The following is a 22,592-nucleotide window of genomic DNA, read 5'->3' as shown; positions in this document are numbered from 1 at the left end:
GGCCAGGTGGTTAGGTGATAACAGTTAAACCTTACTAATTCTGAAATCCCTGAGAAGCAGCCTTGTTTAGCTGGCATGTGAGCAGAGGATGGCTCTACTCAGGTTAGTGCTTAGTGTGGGAATATCATATTCTTCTCAGAAACCAGACCTATACCAGAAAACTCTTGATTACTGTGTGAGCTGCTTTTAAACTGCATTTTTAAAAACTAAACTTGTCAATAATTCAGATTGGATTACCTCCCAGAGCTCCTCAGCCTAAACTAGTAAAATTCTTCTAAGTAAAATGAAAGTATAACATTTTTCTTTCTGTCTTTTTTTTTTTTTAACTTTTCTCATATTTTCTTCCCACCAGGAAATGACAAACGAAGAGAAAAATAATATCACCAGTCTTAGCAAGTGTGACTTCAACCAGATAAGCCAGTATTTCAAAGCCCAATCAGAAGCAAGGAAGCAAATGAGCAAGGAAGAGAAACTGGTACTTTGTTTATATTTTTAAAACCTTTAAACAACAGTAATAATCATAGTCCCCATCTACATAGCACTTTGTCATTTAAAAAAAAAAAGACTGTACATACATTTCCATTTGATCTTTATCATAGTCCTCTGAAGTAGTTGTTGTCGCCATGACCTATCTATAAAGTTGAGCTATTTATAAAGGCCACACAGTGAGGAAATGAGAAAGCTGGGCTTCACACACAAGTCTTCTAACTTTATATCTGTCTTCTTTATGTTATTTCAGACTGCACTTAATTATAATGGTTGATTGGTCCATCTACCTTATTCTCATTCTTGACCACCATTTAGTAGATTGGATTTACTGTATTTATTTATCAGTGGTCCAGTATTCTTGCCCCACAGAAATCTAGTTTTAGTCTTGCTACCTTCAAAACAAGAGTTCATGAACAAGTACTTTGAATAATCAAATACAAACCTAGGAGTTCTGTTGACCTAACTTTAGCCCAAAGATTTTGTAATGGGACATTTATTTGGTAGGTGACAAAGCTATCCTAACTCTTCAGCTGGGAAGTAATTCATACTTGATGTTGACTCTGGCTCTTTCTTTAAGCCTACTAGAACCTTTCCTCAGTATGCCTCCCTGCATTAGCTAACAAAGTAGCCTTGGTCCCAAAGGTTTCTTTTGACACCCTGCCATTCACTACAGTCTTCTCTGTTTAGGGAAAAGGTGTGGAATTGAGGGGGATTCTGGGGAGAGGATGACAAGCCTTTCTTGTTAGTACTAATAAAGATAAAACTGCATTTTATATAATTGACTTTTTTTTGTTTTGTAGGCAGTCACTGTTAAGTGACTTGACCAGGGTCACTCAGCTAGTATGTGTCTGAAGCTGGATTTGAACCCAGGTCCTCCTTACTCCAGGGCCAGTTCTCTGTCCATCTAGCTGGCCCTGTAATTGGCTTACAATGATAAATGTGTATCTCTAAGCCAAGTCCATCTAATCTTGCTTTGATTTTCAACTGAAACTTTTCAGTTTGTGTTGCTGATTTCTATTAAAGGCTGATGATCTTCCTGGAGTCTCCTGATTAGAACTGTTGTATAGGATTTTCTAAAAGTCTTAGTATAGTTGTAAGCTATTAAAACTTTTGAGATAGACATCCTGTTTATCTGAGGACTTCATTTTGACCAAGTCTTTTTTATATAATAGGTGAAAATAAATCCTGACCATCATATTCTTGGAGAATTATTTTTAACAAGAAAATTATCATAATCTTCCTTGCTGTTGGAAAAATCAGTCACTTTTTAAAAATGTTTTTAATTCCTGTCTTTTGTTTTTATGTCATCTCCATTGCCCAGTATATCCCTGTTTCAAAGAGTTGTCCTTCAAAACAAAGAATTTTAAAAGGGGAGGGAAAACAATCTAGCAAGACTTACAACCACCTCAGCCAAGTCTAATATTAAATGCATCGTTCTATGCCTATAGCCCTCTACCTTTGCAAGGAAATGAGGGAGGTGTAGTCTCTTTTTTTTTTAATTAAATGTCCTTTTTTTATTATTGTGAAGTTGACATATATAAACAAATATGAATATTTCCATAAGCAAAAAATAGAAAAGGGTTTATATGTGAAATTATGAATCTTTATTACATCATACAACTTGGTTTCTTAAAGCATATATTAAATCTAATGTGGTAGTGCTAATACTGCCTTGTCTTCTAATGAACTTCCTTTTTTCCCCTCATATATATACTTTTTGGGGGCCGTAGGGGGCAATGAGGGTTAAGTGACTTACTTGCCCAGGGTCACATAGCTAGTAAGTGTCAGGTATCTGAGGCTGGCTTTGAACTCAGGTCCTCCTGAATCCAGGGCCAGCACTTTATCCACTGTGCCAACTAGCTGCCGTCATCTATATATCTTTAAAATGTTTGATTGATGTTCTTTTCTTTCTGGCATCACTATCACCACACTTCCATTAAGACCTATTACCCTAAAAAAAAGACCTGCTTTGTAACAAAGAAGTATAATCAAACAAATCCAACCCATATATCATGGTTGTTTCTGAAAATGTATGACTGATTCTCTACTTCTAGACCAATACCTCTCCAGGAAAGAGATGAGAAACATGAGTCATCATTTGTCTTCTGGAGTTGATTGATTGATCATTACATTTGTTCAAAGTTCTTTCTTTCAAAGTTATTTTTCTTTACAATATAGTAGTAATGATGTACTTTGTTCTCCTGATTCTGCTTACTACACTTTGTATCAGTTCATATAAGTCTTCTCGTGTTTCTCTGCATAAATATTCATTGGTGAAACAATTCTGCTAGTCTCTGGGGGCAGCTTAATGGAGATTTCTTTACTTTTTAAATGTTTTAAAAATACAAATGTTTTATTGGTCTTTTTTTTCTTCCCAACCCTTATTGGCCAATGCAACCATCCCTTGTAACAAAGAAGTACAGTTAAATAAAAAGGCTTAACCTATTGCCAAGCTAGATTTTTAAATTATCCAAAGTGAGATTGATTCTTTTCACTCTTTCCATTCATTCATTCCTCAACCCATAACTTTTTCTGATAAATCCATAGACCCTTGAGGAGAAGCATTGGTGGGCCACAAAGCCGTCCCCAACTTCTCTCACAGAGGCCACACAATGTAAATATATTAATCTATACTTAGAAAGGGAAAGGGCTTTTGGCAATGCAAGCACACAAGCTGGGCACTTTAATGAGACATGAGGTACTTGATCATTCCTGAGTTGACAGTAGTACGTAAGACTTTACTAATTTGGCAAGCAAGACCAATATGACAGTGGAAAGTTGAAATTCCATTTGGCTTCCTTCCTATAGGCAGGACCTTAAGTAAGGCAGAGCAACCCAGTGTCTCAGGATGGGAAACATAGTGGACCGCTACCCACATTTATACTCTTTTCTGAGGGGGAGAGGTGTGGGGAATCAAGCTTGGTAGTAGGGCAGGAGCAGCAATATAAGAAGACCTGATAGCAGTTTGGTGAGAGGAGGGACATCTGCCAATAGAGTACCAAGACTATGAACCGGGATTCATCAGGCAAGAGAAAAGAGCGGAGAGAGGATACAACTGACAGGGCCCAATCCAGCCCGAGGCTGGAAAGGGAGGTCAGGTCCTGGTCCAAAAGCAGTAGTGCATTACGGGGCACCGTATAGCACATCTGACTGCCATGGGGCAGAGGCAGCCCAGAAAACAGCAGGGGACCACAGTGGGACTGAAGAGAGATAGGGTTTAGAGTGGGGTCCATACTTCCCTGAGAATACCTTTGCCTCCCATTTTAGGGATTGTTTTTCTTTCCTTCAGAGATTTGCCTTCCCAAGTGGCTCGCTTTCCTGGGGCCCATGAACTTTAATTTTTACATTTTGACTTTGATTTCAAGATGATTGGTTTCTTTTGTAATCCCACATATTTTAGTTTATGCACTTAAAAATATGATTCAGAGAAAGGATCCAGGGCACAAAGAACTTCTGGTCTAAAAGACTAATGGTCCTGTCTCTATGAATGGCTGCTTGGCCTGAGTCATGATATCTAGTGCCACAGCTTTGGAAAGGCCAGTGTCTCTGTACTTCTGAAGGAGGACACATCTTAGCAACCTTGCTGAAAGAGCACTGAAGTGGAGCAAATCTCTGTTCTAGCCTCTGATAGCAGTAACTCTGGGTCCGTCTTATTTTCTCTGCAAAATAAGAGTGTTGGAAGAATCCGTGAATCTATGAAATTTAAACGCTTTTTGACCCCACTCTCACCAGCCTCCTTGAGAAAGTTACTTCCTTGATTTGGGACACCATCATCTTCCTCTGTAAAATCCAGGAATTAGACTAAATGGCCCCTCTGACATGTAGGATTTCAGCGGTCTTAGCCCCCTTACCAAGAGGATCTGTTTCCATTCATTCCCTTCACCATCTCCCAGTAATCAGGCTTCTGGAATGCCAAGTGTAAAGAAACCGTTGGTTTTAGCATCCCATTATTAGAACAGTTAGTTAAAATAGGAAGCTCCCTAGTAGCCCAGTTCCTCTGGGGGGACAGGTTAAGGTTCCCATGAATAAGCTTATGGTATCGCAGGGTGTCTGTCCCCTCCCTTGGAGCAGGGTCCACTCCATCCCCCAAATCAGATGCTCTTTTGTACAGCTTGCCCTGAGAATGCTTTGTGGTGCTTCTCCTAGATATAAAAATCCCTTAGTAATGGCTCTGCCTCCAGTGATACATAAATATCATCAGCATGTACCACTGACTAAAATGTCAGTGGGTCTTACTGAAAAAAAATGAAGTGTGGTCAATGAAAAGGGAGACAGCTGTGGCGTGGCAAAGTGCTAGATTTAGATCCAGGATGTCCCAGACAGTGTTTAGCTATGTAATTGGGGCAAAGTTCTCCTCTGAAAAATGGAATTAATAACATTTGGACATCTTATTTCACATGCTGCACTTTGTAAACCTTAGAGTGGTATAAAAATGTATAGTGCTCTATGCATATATTAAAATAATAGTAATTGGGGCAGCTAGGTGGCGCAGTGGATAAAGCACCAGCCCTGGATTCAGGAGGACCTGAGTTCAAATCTGGCCTCAGACACTTGACACTTATGTGACCCTGGGCAAGTCACTTAAGCCTCATTACCCCTCAAAAAAACCCAAACCAAACAAACAAACAAAAAAATAGTAACAATATTATTTTAAAATAAATTAAGAAATTATTATTAAAAATAAAAGAATTAACTCTTGTGCCTAGAAGTTCAAAGCAGCTCTCTTAGAAGAATCCTTGTTTTCTTCAATCCTGGTTGGGGGGGGGGGGCGGGAAAGAAGGGGATGTAATCTTTATTCTAGATTCCCTTATGCCTTTTGGGTAAGACTCTTGATATTCAAAGGAATAAATCATTTCAAACTTTAGTCATTAAAAGTCAGTTATGTTCTGATCATTCTGAATTCAGAATGATTGGGGTTCAAATGAATGTTTTAGTTGAATTAATTCTTTAATTGCTTTTTAAATCTATGTGTGCTTTTGGCCTATAGCCCAATCGATAAAACATCCTAATATATGATTAAAGTCTAAATCTGTTTTTAATATTTTGTGTTTCTTTTCTTAGAAAATCAAAGAGGAAAATGAAAGGCTATTAAAAGAGTATGGTTTCTGTGTGATGGACAATCACAGAGAGAGAATTGCCAATTTCAAGATTGAGCCTCCAGGTCTTTTCCGGGGTCGTGGCAACCATCCCAAGATGGGAATGTTGAAAAGGCGTATTATGCCTGAAGATATAATTATCAACTGTAGCAAGTGAGCACCAGCATCCGTGGATTTCTTCTTCTTAAGTACCTAAAGTAGTAAAGGGGATGGGGCAGGAGAATAAATGGGAAGGTTTGCTTTATTGGAGTAGCATATAGCTCTTTGAAAATGCCCAACATAACAAGAGTCTAATTGGAAGTGTGTAAATTACTTATAGCTAATGTTTCAACTATTTAAGGGATTTTTTACTAAGAGTAGGGAAGTGGTAAACTTGGTAATTTGTTCAAATAAGACAAACTCACTCTCTCACACATACACAGGTTTTTTTTCCTTTACTTTTTAGGACATAGTAGCCAGCTTCACTGATTTGGAAAGGAAATTACTATTGATTATTTCTCTTCACTTAAATGCCTTCTTGTCTTATTGTCTTCTATAGAGATGCCAAGGTTCCTCCACCTCCCCCTGGACATAAATGGAAAGAAGTTCGACATGATAACAAGGTTACCTGGCTGGTGTCCTGGACTGAGAATATCCAAGGATCCATCAAGTACATTATGCTGAACCCCAGTTCACGAATCAAAGTAAGAGAGAACCTGGAAATAATCATCCCAGTGTGTTGTGTGGGTGTGGGTGGGTGGGTGGGAATGGGGTGGGGGGATGTAGGGAGAGAGATTCAAGTACATGGAAATCTTTCCTTTGTTTTTGAAGAATGAATCTCTTTTACACACACACACACACACACACACACACACACACACACACACCTAAGAAAATTTTACAGGTATACTTGACACCTTTTAAAGGGATGGATCTCATTGCAGTGAACATCCCAGGGAATATGTAGGTGTTTTAGGAAAGCCATTTATCTGACTTTGAGGAAGGGGATTATCAAATGAAAAGAAGCTAGTTATAAAGTTACAGAGTTAGAAGGAGTATTCGAGATCATCTAGTCCAAATAAATGAGAAAACTGAGATCCACAGAAGTTAATAAGTATTTATTAAGCACCTACTATGTTCCAAGCACTATACTAGGTACTGGGAATACAAATACAAAGAGTAAAACAACGCCGGCTCTCAAAGAGCTTACATCTGAATAGGGAGTCTTACAAGTATATGCAATATCAATATTAAGGGAATAGTTAAATACCGGATAGAACTGGAAGGGATTCTCAGTTGAAGGAGGTCAGGAAAGGCTTCATGTAGAAGATAGGGCTTCAGCTATATTTTGGAGGAAGAGAGGTATATGTAAAGAAGGATTATATTCCAGGCCTGATGGAAAAAGAAGAATGGAGACTCAGATGGAGTGTTGTATGTAAGGAATAAAGAGAAGTTCACTTTGACTGGATCATGGAAGGAGAGTGATGTCCAATGAGGCTGAAAAGATAGATTGGCAGAGAGTTATGAAGAGTTTTGGAACCTTAACAGAGGAGTTTATGTTTCAACCTAGAGGCAATAGGAAAGCACTGGAGTTGATTAAGGAAGGAACATGGTCAGATCTGTGCTTAAGGAAAAAACAAGCTGTGTGGAGAAAGGTGTTATCTCGTCAGCAAATTATGGTGTTGGTTTTGTAGGGGAAAGGAATGGGATGTGGGATATGTTACAGAAGTAGAAATATCAAGATTTGGCAACTGATTGGATGAATGGAGCAAGGAGAAAGAGTTAGGAGTTAAAGATGATATCAAGGTTACAAACCTGAGAGACTAGAGAAATGGTGGTTATCATTACCAAAAATGGGGAAGTTTGGAAGAGGGGTGGATTTTTTAGGGGAAATTTAATGAGATTCATACTTTAAATTTTGAATTTGAGTTACCTATAGAATGTCCAGATTTTTGGCAATTGGCAGTAAAGGACTGAAGCTCAGGAGAGACTGGGGACTGGACATAAGATTTGTGAAATAACTGCATAGAGATAGTAATTAAAGACATGAAATCTAACAAGATCTCCAATAGAGAGTAGATAAGGAAAAGAAAATAGGGCCCAAGACAGAACAAATGAGGGATTTGTTCATTTTTGTTTAGGAAGAAAGTTGCTAAGCCAAGACCAGAAACCAGTATTTTGATTTCCAATCCAGGCCTTTTCTCACTAAACCACACTACACTGCCTCTTACCTTTGTAGTCAAAGAAAATTGCAGCGCACATTCAGGAAGCTGTCGTGCTTATACCTTTCTTCCATGGTCTTTGAAAGGTTGAATGGGTTGAGTTGAAAGCAAAAAGAGCATAGTAGAAGAATACTTGATGCTTGTCATTCAAACAAGTCAAAGGGCTTTGAGGAGTACGGTTCTCCTTTCCTTCTCAGATCTTCTGTGTATCTACTCCAAATATAAACAGGTAAAATGTCCTGTAAAAAGCATGGGCAAATGTCTTCATTCCAGAGGGTGATAGTTTCATAAATAGAACTGGAGAAAAAGAATCTTTTCATTATAACCTGATCCATTAAGCAATACCATGAGAAGAATTTGGAAATATTTTTGTTAGAAAAACACATCGCCCATCTTACAGCCTGCAATTAGGTAGGTAGTACCACCTATACTTCGAACAGAAGTTGCAAGTGGTATGGGGAGAATACTTGAATATTTGGTTTGTTTGGGTTTTTTTAATGGCAGGGAGGGCAGTGAGGGTTAAGTGACTTGCCCAGGGTCACACAGCTGGTAAGTGTCAAGTGTCTGAGGCCAGATTTAAACTCAGGTCCTCCTGAATCCAGGGCCAGTGCTTTATCTACTACACCACTAAATTAATACTAATAATAAGAGAAATTAAATTAAAATAACCCTGAGGTTTCATCTCACAACTAGAAATTTGGCAAAATGACAAAAGATGAAAATAGTCAAGGTTGGCGGGGCTGGAGGAAGATGGGGACACTAATACACTTTTGGTAGACTGTAAATTGGCTCAATCTTTCTGGAAAGCAGTTGAGGATTAATGCTTTTAAAAAGTGACAAAAAATATTCTATATATTTTGTTCCAGAGTTCCCATTGCTAGTCTTACTACCCCAATAAGAAAAGTCCCTCATGGGCCAATGTATCCATAGCAGCACTTTTTGTAGTAATAATGTACTAGAAATAAAATAGATACCCATCAATTGAGGATTAGCTAAATAAGTTCTCTTCATTGTAGGGAATGATAAATATAAATGATTTGGAAAAAGATTAAGGGAACACTTTTGTGAACTGATATGGAAAGAAGTAAGCAGAACTAAACCAATATTCACAATGATTATAATGTTAAATGTAACCAAAAAAAGAAAGAAAGACTATCCCTACCTTACATACAAGACAAACAATAAATGATAACCCTTCCACGTGCTTTTGCAGGGGAGACTGGACCAGAAACACTAAACTAGTGACTTCAAAATAAAGATTTGGGTCAGTGGATACCTATTGTTGAGAAGCCCACCAAATCAAACTCCCTCTAAACCAGAAGTTCTAATTCAGAGTCCTTGAACTTTGTTGTTTGAGTGTGTTTTTAAAATAGATTTTTATTGATTTGGGAGGGGGGGTGAGGGGGCTTGTTTTTACATTGTCTAAATCACTCCCTTATTCCTTCTCCAACCTTTCCCAGATAGCCATTCTATTTAACAAAGAATATTTTTATTTATTGTTTTATGAAAAGATGTTGATAACATTTGATTTTAAAATATATAATCATATCCTCCATTTTTAAAAATGTCTTTTTTTTCTTTTTTTCCTTTTTTTGCGGGGCAATGAGGGTTAAGTGACTTGCCCAAGGTCACACAGCCAATAAGTGTCAAGTGTCTGAGGCCGGATTTGAACTCAGGTACTCCTGAATCCAGGACTGGCACTTTATCCACTGCGCCACCTACCTGCCCCCTCCTCCATTTTTTTTTAAATGAATGAAAAAACATTTATTTGGGAACTGCTGTGCTAAATAAAAGAATATTTTTAAAAGAAAACAGGAGAGAAAACAGCAAAATCAATCAATATGTTCCACACCTATGGGCCTCCTAATTCTGTAGAGGAATTGGCTCTGGAGTATCTTTTCATACTTTCTTTGGAGCCATACTTGTTCTCTATAGTTTTGCAACATTCACTTTCACTCGTTTTGTGGTGGTGTGTCTATTTACATTGTTAGAATCTATGTGTTTTTTTGTTCTACTCACTTCACTTGGCAACAGTTCATGTAACCCATACTTCTTTGTGTTCATCATTTCTCATTAGCTTTTCTTTTTATTACTGTATTTCAAGACAGTTGCTTTTCCTTCAAATTTCAAGATAAATAGGCTTCACCAGACTACCATAGGAGGAGTCCATGATACAAAAAAGGTTCAGAATCTCTGCTCTAAACTTTTCTACATTCCTTCCTAAACTTAACTTTTCCATTCATTTGACACTTAGCTGTTAGAACTGTTTTATCAAAGGGTCCTATCTCCCTGACTAGACTGAGTTTCTTGAGAGCAGGAGAAGAGTATGTTTGTTTCTTTGTCTCCGAGTCCTCAACGCAGGCCTTCCACATAGTAAACACTCAGCCATGTGTAAGGAGGAAGAAGTGAGAAGTCACCTTTCTATCAACATTTATATTGATTAGACTCTTTTTGTTTGGGGCCCAGTGCCTGACTTAAGACCTGGAAAGCTGGGATGGGGTCCAGAGAATAGTCAGGAAGATGATTATAGGATTGGAAAATGGAACCTATGGGGAAAGGTTAAAGAAATGTGATTTATTTAGCCTGGCGCCACTTCTTTGCCCAGCAGACGCCTGCTGGGCAGAAAAATAATATCCGCACCACTTCAGGCTTTTCTTAACTATGCCCTGAGAGAGAAGAAAGGTTTGCTGTGTTTCCTGGATGCTAGTAAGAAAGATACACGTAGTTTGGAGGCTTTTTCCCAAGGATAATTATATATTTGAGCCTCTGTGTGTTGATCAGCTGTTGCCCATGAAGGCTTAGAGGATAGCAGTCTTTATGGCAGATTTTTAGGAACGTGTTAACCTGCCATCTTCAACATGTATTGAGTTTTTCTTCTCCAGTATTTTTTCAGTGTCATCTTAACCACATTTTACTTTTCTGTGTTTCTTCATACTTAACATGCCCTAGCTCCAGGGAGAGGACAGTAGGAGATGACATTTTTTTTAAAAATCTAGATAGACACAAGCAGGCAATGTGTGGATTTGGGATTATGAAGTTATAAAATATACAGGTAGGTGAGGAGGAGAGAAGAGCAGCAAAACTCGGTGGCCTACCACCCTCCCCCTTTTCCCTTGCCTGTAAACTACCTCTGAGGGTATAATCCAATTAAAAGAATTTTAAAAGTCATAAAGGGTGATCTAAGGACTGAAAAGTTTGGCCTGGGCTCCCTGCTTTCTTGCCTATTTGTTCCATACTCTAATACCGAGGAAGACAGTAACAAGAAGTGTGGATTGGAAGATTTAATAGATTTGAGATGTAAGAGTCCACTCCTTCCTGCCTGCATCATCCTTCTTTTCCCACTCTGTATTTTGGCATCCATAGGTCCAGAAAGAGTAGTGGGATGATTACCGGTTCCCTCTTCCTTTCAGTAGCATAAGCCTTCCAAACTAAGACAATTGGTGAATCTAAAAGTATACAAAACGGCTTTTGGGTTTAGGTGGCTCTCCGTGTTGACACTGAGTCTTTCTGTTCCCAGAATTCCAAGGACACAATGGCTCCCTTTGCTAGGGATGATAACTGAAGAGATGGTCTCTTTAAATGACCCTCATTTGTCTATCAGTCAGTCAGCAAGTGTCAATTAAATGCCAGGAGACAAAAACAAAAATAAAGCAGTCCCTGCCCTCGAGGAGCTTATATTCTATCAGAGGAACTGAGGTGATTTTGGCAAAGGTCCTGTCTCGGATACATGACCCTTTTTTAAGGTCTCTTCCATGCCTTTAATTCTTCTAAACATACTTCAGAGAAACTTTCTTATAGAATCAAAGAATTCAAGAACTGGAGAGGATGTCAGATACTGTATAGTCTGTCCCATGCCTTTTTTTTTTTTTTTTTTTAGTGAGGCAGTTGGGGTTAAGTGACTTGCCTAGGGTCACACAGCTAGTTAAGTGTTAAGTGTCTGAGGCCAGACTTGAACTCAGGTACTCCTGACTCTAGGGCCGGTGCTGTATCCACTTCGCCACCTAGCTGCGCGCCCCCCCCCCCCATGCCTTCATTTTTTCTTTCTTTCTTTCTTTCTTTCTTTTTTTTTTTTTTTGTGAGGCAATGGGGGTTAAGTGACTTGCCTAGGGTCACACAGCTAGTAAGTGTCAAGTGTCTGAGACAGGATTTGAACTCAGGTACTCCTGACTCCAGGGCTGGTGCTCTATCCACTGCGCCACCCAGCTTCCCCCCATGCCTTCATTTTTTAATGAGGAAACTGAAGAAAGATGGCGCAGGCAGGAAAAATGAGTGGACTCTCACACCTCAAACCTATTAATTAATAATCTATTCAAGACAGCCCCAAACCCCGCCATCTCCCACTGCTCAGGCCCTGGGAGAACAATATAGAAGTTGGCCCCTACCTTTTTCTTTTTTCCCTCATGCCATAATCACAGGGAATCCTGGTTTCTAGGCCTACAAGTCTAGCCAAACTACATCTAAAGTTGGTTTTTGCGGGAAGTCGTTGTGTGTATATGTATGTGAGAGAGAGATTTTTTTTTCACACACATATTTTTGTTTTCAAAATTTTGTCTCACTGGTTCCCATCCTCCATTTCCTTTGTTATGAATAATGAGATTAACAAACTTCCCCAGGGGTAAGGGGCAGGAAGGAATTTTCAGGCTTTTAAAAGAATCTCTCTGGCAGTGTGCACATAGTCTATAGGCCCCAATGGATTGGAATGGCTTTCAGAAACCTACCTACCTGCTTGCAGTATACTACACTCCTGGAGATGTTACTTTAGGATTTGATTTTCCATGTGTGTGGGAGAGAATTCTAATTTCACTGAATAGAAATTAAGACAACTTGTATTATAAGTAAATGTATCCCACAAATCTTAAATATATAACCACAGTGTACAGAAATTCATTTTAGTGTTGCCAGATTCAACTCTTGAATGTCAGGAGACAGAGCACAAATATTTCTTCTACATCACTGAACTTCTCATTTATCTAATAAAATGAGTAGTGAACGTCTAGTTTTTGTGGCCAAACTAGAAACACACACACACACACACACACATATGAGTGTTAATGGTTTTCATAGCAAAATTTATTTGTGGTCTTTCATTTGATTCCTGACCCCTGCATTAGTAATCCGCAAGAATGAGGTATTCCCTTTTGGGTGCTCCCTAGAGTTAGGGTGTTCGATTATTTTGTCTTTTACTTCTGCCTTTTTTCTTAGACTATCCCTATGACACAAGAGGAGAGCAAATCCATGATTCTACATTGTTTTCCCTTGAAGCCTATCATTTAACTAGTCCTGAGTTTCCAATCTAGCCTCTTCTTTCACCATGGCATTTATTAAATTTGTCCCAAAGACTCATTCTTCCATGGTTGTTTCAGTCTTATCACTCCCTTTCTCGTTGACCTTCAAGTAGCTTCTGAATAAAATATCAATTCCTGATAATTTTAAAACCCTCTAGCAACTGTTTGTTTTTTTAAAATATATTTCTGTAAGTGCCCTGATAATGTCTATCATGTAAGAAATTCATCATCAGAAGTGATGCGTTTTTCTCAGCCACAACAGTTCATGAAATCATCTGTCTTGGAGAGAGTAAGCCATACCAGTGAAATCACAATTTTTTGAGCATTACCATAAGTATTAAGAATGAAAGTAGGGGCAGCTAGGTGGCTCAGTGGATAAAGCACTGGCCCTGGATTCAGAAAGACCTGAGTTCAAATCTGGCCTCAGATACTTCACACTTACTAGCTGTGTGATCCTGGGCAAGTCACTTAACCCTCATTGCCCTGCAAAAACAAACAAATTTTTAAAAAGAGAGAGAGAGAGAATGAAAGTGTTAGGCATATACCCCAAAGAGGGCAGTGAAAGTAAACAGTGAGAAAGAAAACAATATTCCTAATATCATTTGAATACTTAGAATAATCAAGTTTGGTCCCAAAGTAAAAAGGAGAAAATGTTCCTCTTTCCCTTCTTTGTAGAGGTGGGGGGACACTGGATCTACAGAACAATGCACATTCTGTGAGATATGGCAAATGTGTTGGCTAATTTTTACCAAACTCCTTTTTTAAAAACTCTGTTTATGGGGGCAGCTAGATGGCGCAGTGGTTAAGCACCGGCCCTGGATTCAAGAGTACCTGAGTTCAAATCCGGCCTCAGACACTTGACACTTACTAGCTGTGTGACCGTGGGCAAGTCACTTTACCTCCGTTGCCTGCAAAAAAAACAAAAAAAAAACAAAAAAAAAACTGTTTATTCTTTGTTACAAAGGATGGCTCTCTGGGAAGGGAAAAAGAAAGGGAGATATATGTAATAGAATATTACTGCACCATAAAAAATAATGAATATGAAGACTTCAGAGAAGCATGGGCAGATGTACCTGAACTGATGCAAAGTGAAGTGATCTAAACCAGGAAGGCAGTATACACAATGACTACAACAGCATAAACAGCATTGGATAATTATAAGCTTTGCCCTAGGATACAGGAGAAGCCAGTGTGCACACCTCTCTCTCTCTCTCTCTCTCTCTCTCTCTCTCTCTCTCTCTCTCTCTCTCTCTCTCTCTCTCTCTCATTGTGTTTTGTTTTGTTTTGCACTTATGGGACTGTGAGTGTGGGATAGTGCCCTGCTGTCACATACAGTTGGTGGCTTGTTTAGTTTTGCTTAACTGCTTTTTTCTCATTTCTCAAATCATATTTGTTACAAAGGATAGTTTTCTGGGGAGGAAAAGAGTGAGGAATGTATTCAGAAATGAAGGTGACCAAAAAAAAAAAGATCAACAAAAATAAGATTAAAAAACAAATGGAGGCATGAATTTAATAATGTACTACAGTCCTAAAATAGTGAGCTTTAGTGAGCATTCCTGGGAGTTGTTTTTGCCCCTTACCCCTTTCCTGCTGTCATCTTTGGTTCAACTTCTTTGCCTTCCTGATTTACTATGTCTGTTTCCTCGAATTGAATTCCTATCATGAAGCTGCTGCAGGGACTCTGGCCCTATGGCACATTTGTATAATTCAGTTGACTGTGTAACAGGTGAAGTGAAAATGTTGAGGTGCTTGGTACCTTTTGTGATAATGGCATTATTCCACTTGCTACAAATGGACACTTTCCCCAAAATGTTAGGCAATTTACAGAGTTGAAGCCAGAGTCTTGATTGACAGAAGAGGGAGGACTAGGTTTGACAATTGTGTTAAGACAGTCTGAGTTCTCGTCAACCTGAATATGCCAGTTACCTTTTCGTTCCATTCTATTCACTTACCAGCTCAAAGATTTTTTTGATTGGAGCCCAAATGTGGTACAGCCAGAGGCCCTTTACTTGGGTATTAGCTCGTCAGGAGCACGGCCTGAGCTTTATTCAGAATGATTTTTTTTTTATTCCTCTGGCTCTTGGCAGTAAACACCTGGGATTGGGTCTTTGCAGGGTGAGAAAGATTGGCAAAAGTACGAGACAGCTCGCAGATTGAAGAAGTGTGTAGACAAGATCCGGAACCAATACCGAGAAGACTGGAAGTCCAAGGAAATGAAAGTCCGACAGAGGGCTGTAGCATTATACTTCATTGACAAGGTAAGGGACATACTGACATGGAGACTAGCAAATGAATTTTCCCCTTTTCCCTTTGGCTTTTTTAAATTTGCCCTAGGTAAAGTGCAGCTGTCAGCCCCATGCCCAAGTCTTTCCAGCCAAGATTAGAAGCTATAACCCATATAAAATAATGAGGATGAATGGAGAATTAGGCAGTTACTATTCAAAGAAGCCAGTGGTTCTTTTTGTAGCATCTTCTGGTGAAAGGCAGAATCATTTTTGTAGTTACCTAATTACTCTTTGCTACTGTATATTCCCATACTTGGTATAGCCATACCTTGCATAAAATAACCCAAATCAATATTGTTTTGTAATAATGCCACTGCTGCCTCATCAAAAAGTTATAAAACCTTGCTTAATCCTGTCCATTTATAGCATTTTGCCTATGGAACTAATTGCCCCTGTGATGTCATTTTGCTTAATATCATGTCTAGGCAGACTGAGCATGGCTGTTTGCTCAGAACCACAGCCTTCTCAAGTCTTAAAATCCAGGATGGGGCAGCATCTTATTTGCAACCCTGTTTTCAAAAACCAGATTCATTCTTCCCCTTTTTTTGAAATAACATGTATGACTGACAAAAAGCAGTAACCAAGTTTCCTGAACTAGGAGAAGTTATGAATCTCTCCAAACTCCACTTTTCCACCTCAAAGTAGAGCAGGAGTTATTTACCTGGAGTTATGTTTCAGGGGAGTTGTTAATTTGATTTTTTTTTTTTTTTTTTTTTAAGTGAGGCAAATGGGGTTAAGTGACTTGCCCAGGGTCACACAGCTAGTAAGTGTTAAGTGTCTGAGGCCAGATTTGAACTCAGGTACTCCTGACTCCAGGGCCGGTGCTCTATCCACTGCGCCACCTAGATGCCCCTAATTTGATTTTTTAATATATTGATAACTGTCTTTCCTTTGTAATCTTACGTGTTTTGTGCCTTTAAGAACACAATTCTGAAAAGACATCAGTAGGCCTCAGTAGACTGCTGGGGGTCATGAGGGGTTGACTCCCCCACCCCCAAGGCAGTAGTAATATCCTACTGGAATACTAGAGGATTAATTTAATGAAACCTTTGTCTAGCCTCCATTTTAACTCATATTTTTCATCTGTATTCTTCTCTTTCTGCCACCTCTCTTTCCCTCCTCCCCCAACTCCCACTGCCAAATCTCCAGCTTGCTCTGAGAGCTGGTAATGAGAAGGAAGAAGGAGAGACAGCTGATACCGTGGGCTGCTGTTCTCTCCGAGTAGAGCACATTAACTTACATCCAGAGATGGATGGCCAAGAATACGTGGTTGAGTTTGATTTCCTAGGAAAGGATTCCATCCGATACTACAACAAGGTTCCCGTTGAGAAGAGGGTAAGTGACAGTGGTTGATGTTCTGGGGCTTCAGAAGAGAGGGGCCTGAAAGACACAGAGGATCCCTTATTTTGTGCCTTTTAAACCTATTTGTGTCCCCAAGGATAAGGCAACAAACTCTTAGCATCATTAACATGCAGCAGAATGTGCTTCAGAGGTTTTGGTGCTGCAGTAATTGTCATCCGGTGCAAAACTTTCAGATACGAAGCTCAGACCCTTAGAGACCCCAGCCATTGTTAGATATTAACCTTAAAGACGCTTCTCCCAATTTTCCCCTCAGAGCCTGACCTATGGTCAGGAGAGAAAGCTATTTTAGGGCCCCCACTATCTGACTGCACATGTCGAAGAAGGTTGTCTGATGTGTCTCAGCAGATGACCCCTCCCAAGTGAAGGTACCGATGAGCTCTGGTGAATATGTTGAGTTTTATACTCTTGTTGTTTTCCTTTAGGTTTTTAAGAACCTTCAGCTATTTATGGAGAATAAGCAGCCTGAGGATGATCTTTTTGACAGACTAAATGTAAGTATACTCAAGAGTAAAGATGTGTTGCGAGGTCCCTGCTAGGAAGCAGCACCTGTGTGGGTGACTCAGGTCAGCCCCTGGAGCAAAGTCAACCCACTTAAATCCTCACCCCAGCTGGAGGCCCCTTTCCTTGTGTGAGCCAGATAGGAGGTCTCACAAACCGCCTAAGTGAGCAGCTTGCCTATACACCACAGGCAGCATCAGTGCTGATCTGCCCTCTTCCTTTGGAGTATCCCTCACTCTTTGTCAGTGCAGTCTTAACCAGTCAGCTGGTCTTAATCTTTGTGTGGGCCTGAGCATAAAATTCTAGACCCGCCTTTACTTTGTCTAAACCTGAAATGCTCAATGTGGAGAAAGGAAGACTTTGCTTTTTCTGCTTTCAGACTGGCTTTCAAAAGCTGCTGCTACTGGCCCCTAACTTTCCATCCAGCAGGGGGGCACTAACATGCTCTGTTAGTATTTGGTCTCATTGGTCCCCAAGATTTGGCAGTGGGAGTTGGGGGAGGAGGGAAAGAGAGGTGGCAGAAAGAGAAGAATACAGATGAAAAATATGAGTTAAATGAAGTTGTTTTGATGTGTGATGAGATGTACTGACTTGGAAGTAATCAAATGGTATTTCAGGGCCAGGGTCTCAATTGAAATTCTCAATTCCTCTCCTAGACCAGTATCCTCAATAAACACCTCCAAGATCTCATGGAGGGCTTGACGGCCAAGGTCTTCCGTACATACAATGCCTCCATCACGCTACAGCAGCAGCTAAAGGAGCTCACTGCCCGTAAGTGTTCCCCTTCTGAACAGGATGATAGGATGAGCAGTGTTGGGTTTTAGGCATACTTGGCTCATTGAATTCCAGACATGCAGAGGAGGGAGGGGTGTGGGTGTGTGTGTGTGTGTGTGTGTGTCCGTCCGTCCGTCCGTCCGTCCGTCTGTCCATCCATGCTGGGCAAAGGTCAGACTAATAGTCCCCATACTGGCTTCCAGCATCATTCCCTAAAATGCTGACAATTGTGCTCAAGCACAGCTCTGAAAAGACTTTGCTTTTTTTTTTGCTTGTTTTTGTGTGGTTTTTTGTTGTTGTTGTTGTTTTTGGTGAGGCAATTGGGGTTAAGCGACTTGCCCAAGGTCACACATCTAGTAAGTGTCAAGTGTCTGAGGCTGGATTTGAACTCAGGTACTCCTGACTCCAGGGCCGGTGCTCTATCCACTGCGCCACCTAGCTGCCCCAGACTTTGCTTTTTTATATATGTTATTACAAAGCTCACTCTGGTGAAGACATTGTGATATGATGTCCTTTTGAAATGAGAAAGCAAGTAGAGTTGTCATGGTTACCAGAGGGAGAAGGTGTTGATGAACCTTTTACCTTAGGTATAGGCTATTTTCCCCTCCTAGTTGGTTTTATTTTCCAAAAACTAGCTCCAGAAGGTATTTGCCAATACCCCAAAGCAATTTGGTAGAATCAGATTGCTGCCAAGTTTTCATTACTCTCCAGAATATGTAGAGTGGTTTTCATGCTTTGCGAGTAAGGGGGTTCCAGAAGGGTGTACTCTGGGGAGGTCAGGTGAGTTATCATATGAGGATAGCGTGGTTTCAGGACCAGAACTTTAACAGCTTTGCAAGTATTGAGCCTTATAGAGACATATTATTGCTTTCCAAAAAAAAGGTTCGTTGGTCACAGATTGTTTTTCCATTTCACATGATTTTTTCTTTCCAAAGCAAGACAGGGTTGTAGTCTAGAATAAAAAAATCTGCAGTCCCTTTATTGCAACTGAGATTTTTCTCTTGTTTTTCTTGGCCTTTTTCTGGCCCAACTGCAGATTTTCCACTGATCCTTTAAGGAGTGGGGAGAGTGATGTCAGTGTGGTGTTGATGGGTTTTTATTTGGCTATGATAAAGTTGAAGGTGTAGGTAGTGAGTTCTCCACCATCCAGAGTCCATCCTCTCAAGGCCTTCCCCCCAACACCACCACTACCCATGCACCAGTAAATGCCAAACCAGAATGAACTGGCATGTGAAATTACAGGTAGCCTTTTGATTTCTTATTATCAGGCTTTGTGACTTTGACTCTGAGGAGGCCGTCCCTTTATCTTTGGAATGAAATCAAAGCCAGTAAAATGAGTGAGATAGGGACCCGCTAGGGTCTCAAAACCAAATTCTCCAACTTAAAACAGTGTTTGTTCTTTTATAGCGGATGAAAATATCCCAGCAAAGATCCTTTCTTATAACCGTGCCAACAGAGCTGTTGCAATTCTGTGTAACCATCAGAGGGCACCACCAAAGACTTTTGAGAAGTCCATGCTGAATCTACAGACTAAGGTAAATGGCTTCAAACATCTTGTCATCAGCAGCAGTACCCCATAGTGGCAGATGGAGTATGCTTACAGTTCCCACTTAGTACTTTTGCAATACAGGATCAGAAAGTTTTGCTGAAATGAAAACTGTTCTAGAAGAAAAAGACATGCTATTATCTGAACATACTGAAAATGCAAACATTCTTGTCTGCGTGACTAGGAAAGGACAAGATTACTGCTGTAGGTTGCCAGGAAATTACATCTTGACCAAAGATTCTCTGTTAGGCACTGCAGATTTCCCTTTCTGTGTGTAGCTATTGATAGCGTCAGTAGTTTGTAGGGGAAGTGGCGTGTTGTGTTCCTTATAACTTTTGTAGATGAATGGGCATGGAGAAGAAAGAAATGGCTTCCTCATTGCTGCCTCCTATGCTGCTGGGCAGTAGCTCTCAGACTAGTGGCTTCAGGGACCACATGGTTGGAGGAAGGAGCTATCCACCCTCTGCATGGGGCTAGCCTTTCCTAGACCCCTTGGGCAGGTTGGTCTTTCTTTGGAAAAGACCTCAGATGGATAGCTACAATTCTTTGTGCACACCAGGCACAAGACAAGATGAGTGTTCCTAACAAAATTAAAGTTATTCTGGGATGCAGGAAGGTCCACTTAGAGTCCACAGCCATGTTCCCCACTCCTCATTCTCTTTTATTACAGAATCCTAGAATGTGGGAGTTGGAAGGGACCTCACGGCAACCTGGTCCAATCCTTCCCCAAAAGAATTCCCCACAATGAGATACCTGACTAACGGTCATCCAGCCTCTGCTTGCAGACCTCCAGGCAGCTTTCCTTTTATATGTCTTTTTTTTTTTTTTTTTTTTTTTTTGGTGGGGCAATGGGGGTTAAGTGAGTTGCCCAGGGTCACACAGCTAGTGTCAAGTGTCTGAGGCTGGCTTTGAACTCAGGTCCTCCTGAATCCAGGGCCAGTGTTTTATCCACTGCGCCACCTAGCTGCCCCTGCCAGGCAGCTTTCTTAACCTTTGGACAGCTCAAAATATTAGGAAGTTGCTTCGAATCTGTTTAACCTTGTATAATTTTTTTTTTTTTTAGTGAGGCAATTGGGGTTAAGTGACTTGCCCAGGGTCACACAGCTAGTAAGTGTTAAATGTCTGAGGCCAGATTTGAACTCAGATACTCCTGACTCCAGGGCCGGTGCTCTATCCACTGTGCCACCTAGCTGCCCCAACCTTGGATAAATTAATTCAAGTCAATACAATCCTCATTTATTAAGTGCCAACTACATGCTAAATCCTGAGGATGCAAAGACAAAAACAAAGCAGTCCCTGCCTTCTGGAAGCATACATTCCCCTCGGGTTTACAAGTAAACAGTAGTGGGAGAAATAACACTGAAGTATATCAGGATATGCTTCCCAGAGGTGAGACTTGAGCTAAGCCTTGAAAAAAGATAGGATTCTAAGAGGCAAAAATGCAAGAAAGAATACAATGCAGACATTAGGGACAGACTATGCAAAAGTGATGCCAGTGAGAGCTAGAATGTCAAATCCATTTTAAATGCAGCCTAAAGAGATTATACTTTGTCATAAAGGCAATTGGAAATCACTGACGATTGGTGAGCAAGAGTGACCTGGTCAGACCTGGGCAAGAGTTAAAAATGACTGCCTTTGTGAAGCCGGGAAGGAGGGTGGCACCTTCAGGGCAAACCTCTCTGGGCCTCCATTTCCTCCTTCATAAAGTGAGGGTGTGTGGCTAAGTGGTCTCTAAGGCCCTGAGTCCTAGGATTCCCTATGCTGCATTGCAGGTGTGGCTTTTTTCCTGCAGTAAATGCTCAAGAAGCAGTTGTTCTCAGTCCCCTTCTTCCTGCTCTCCCCAGCCCCCCTCCCCTCTTCCCTCCCCTCATTTTGCCTTCTCTTAAAGTAGGTGATGACTTCTGTGGTTTGCTGCATTTAGAGCCCCACGATGATCTCAGCCAGTGGCATGAGGGTTTCTTTTGTGTACAGCCTTCAGTTATCCTATCGTGGTCTTAGCCAACATATATGTTAGGGCAAAAGCCACTGGTAGTAAAATGCATTTGATGATTCCATTTAAAACGTCCTTCACAATACTGGGCTCTGTTTTCGCCCTTGAGTATTCTGTGTGTGTCTGGAGCGGAGACAATGAGAGGCTTCAGCAAGCTGACTCCCCAGGCCCCTGAGTGATGCCTTGCTCTGTTCTCTGGAGGTTATGGCTGGTAGAAAAATCAGCAGGCTATCTAAGGGAATGTACATTTTTCATTCTGAGGCAAAGGTGATTTTTGTTTGATACCATTTTTGTGCTGTTTGCCCAATGCTTGGCTTTAACCTTACCTGTCGGTTTCCTTCACAAGCTCTTTTGAACCTTGAATCACTTAAATAACTTGGTGTGTCCATCAGATTATTCTGGGATCATCTTACATTTGCCCTAGCCCTGGCAAAAGGGCACACAAGTCTTTTGAGAAGAACGTCCGTGCGTAGAGTTCCAGGAGTGAGTTAGAAGTAGCAGCATGTCACTGATGTAGAGGTCTGGTCACAGTTACTGGGCTGTGGCTTAATTATAGCCAGAAAAGCTGAAACCAGGGTTTTGTCCTTGACTATTCTACTTTTCCCATCCTCTCCCTGACCCTTTTCTACCTCTACCTTCTGTCTCCAGGTCCTTTTCTATCCGATGCTTTCCCCCTCTTTCCCTTGGTTCAGAGTAGAAATGAAGCAGTAATCACCCCCTCATTAATACTCATTGGGTCTCTTTGCTGAGCATCTCAGTCCAGGAGAGAGACAAACAGGAGCGGGATATTGACCAGACCTAGGAATGGAGCAGCAGGAGCTTGGAATTCTCTGAATTGTTAGGAGAGAGGCAGGGTGATTCCATCCCTACACTAGTACTGCTCCCTTCCTCATGTGACGGTCCAGGGGGTCACCCACTGAACAAAATGCTGGCTATTTTATCTACAGTAACTTCACATTCTTGTACTTGTTACCAGTTGCTCTCCTGCATTGCTGACGTCCTCAAGTCTTGTGTCTCGGTGCCTGGCATGGTTTTGTACCAGATCCTCTTCTTTGTGAGGAGCTGT

The 22,592-nt window shown here is 40.7% G+C and overlaps 1 protein-coding gene across 1 annotated transcript in view; it reads left to right on the top strand.

Moving 5' to 3' along the window:
• Window positions 1-22,592, top strand: part of TOP1 (DNA topoisomerase I) — a 120,921-nt gene that overhangs the window by 93,090 nt on the left and 5,239 nt on the right. Inside the window, exons 11-18 of the mRNA XM_043986192.1 lie at window positions 353-475; window positions 5,551-5,738; window positions 6,124-6,268; window positions 15,186-15,329; window positions 16,506-16,691; window positions 17,141-17,209; window positions 17,873-17,987; window positions 19,398-19,525. Of these exons, the coding sequence (XP_043842127.1) occupies window positions 353-475; window positions 5,551-5,738; window positions 6,124-6,268; window positions 15,186-15,329; window positions 16,506-16,691; window positions 17,141-17,209; window positions 17,873-17,987; window positions 19,398-19,525 (1,098 nt within the window). The remainder of the gene's footprint in view (window positions 1-352; window positions 476-5,550; window positions 5,739-6,123; window positions 6,269-15,185; window positions 15,330-16,505; window positions 16,692-17,140; window positions 17,210-17,872; window positions 17,988-19,397; window positions 19,526-22,592) is intronic.

The sequence above is a fragment of the Dromiciops gliroides genome, chromosome 2 (assembly GCF_019393635.1).
Source record: "Dromiciops gliroides isolate mDroGli1 chromosome 2, mDroGli1.pri, whole genome shotgun sequence".
Classification (NCBI taxonomy): Eukaryota; Metazoa; Chordata; class Mammalia; order Microbiotheria; family Microbiotheriidae; genus Dromiciops; species Dromiciops gliroides.
This window is presented reverse-complemented; position numbering and strand designations above follow the sequence as displayed.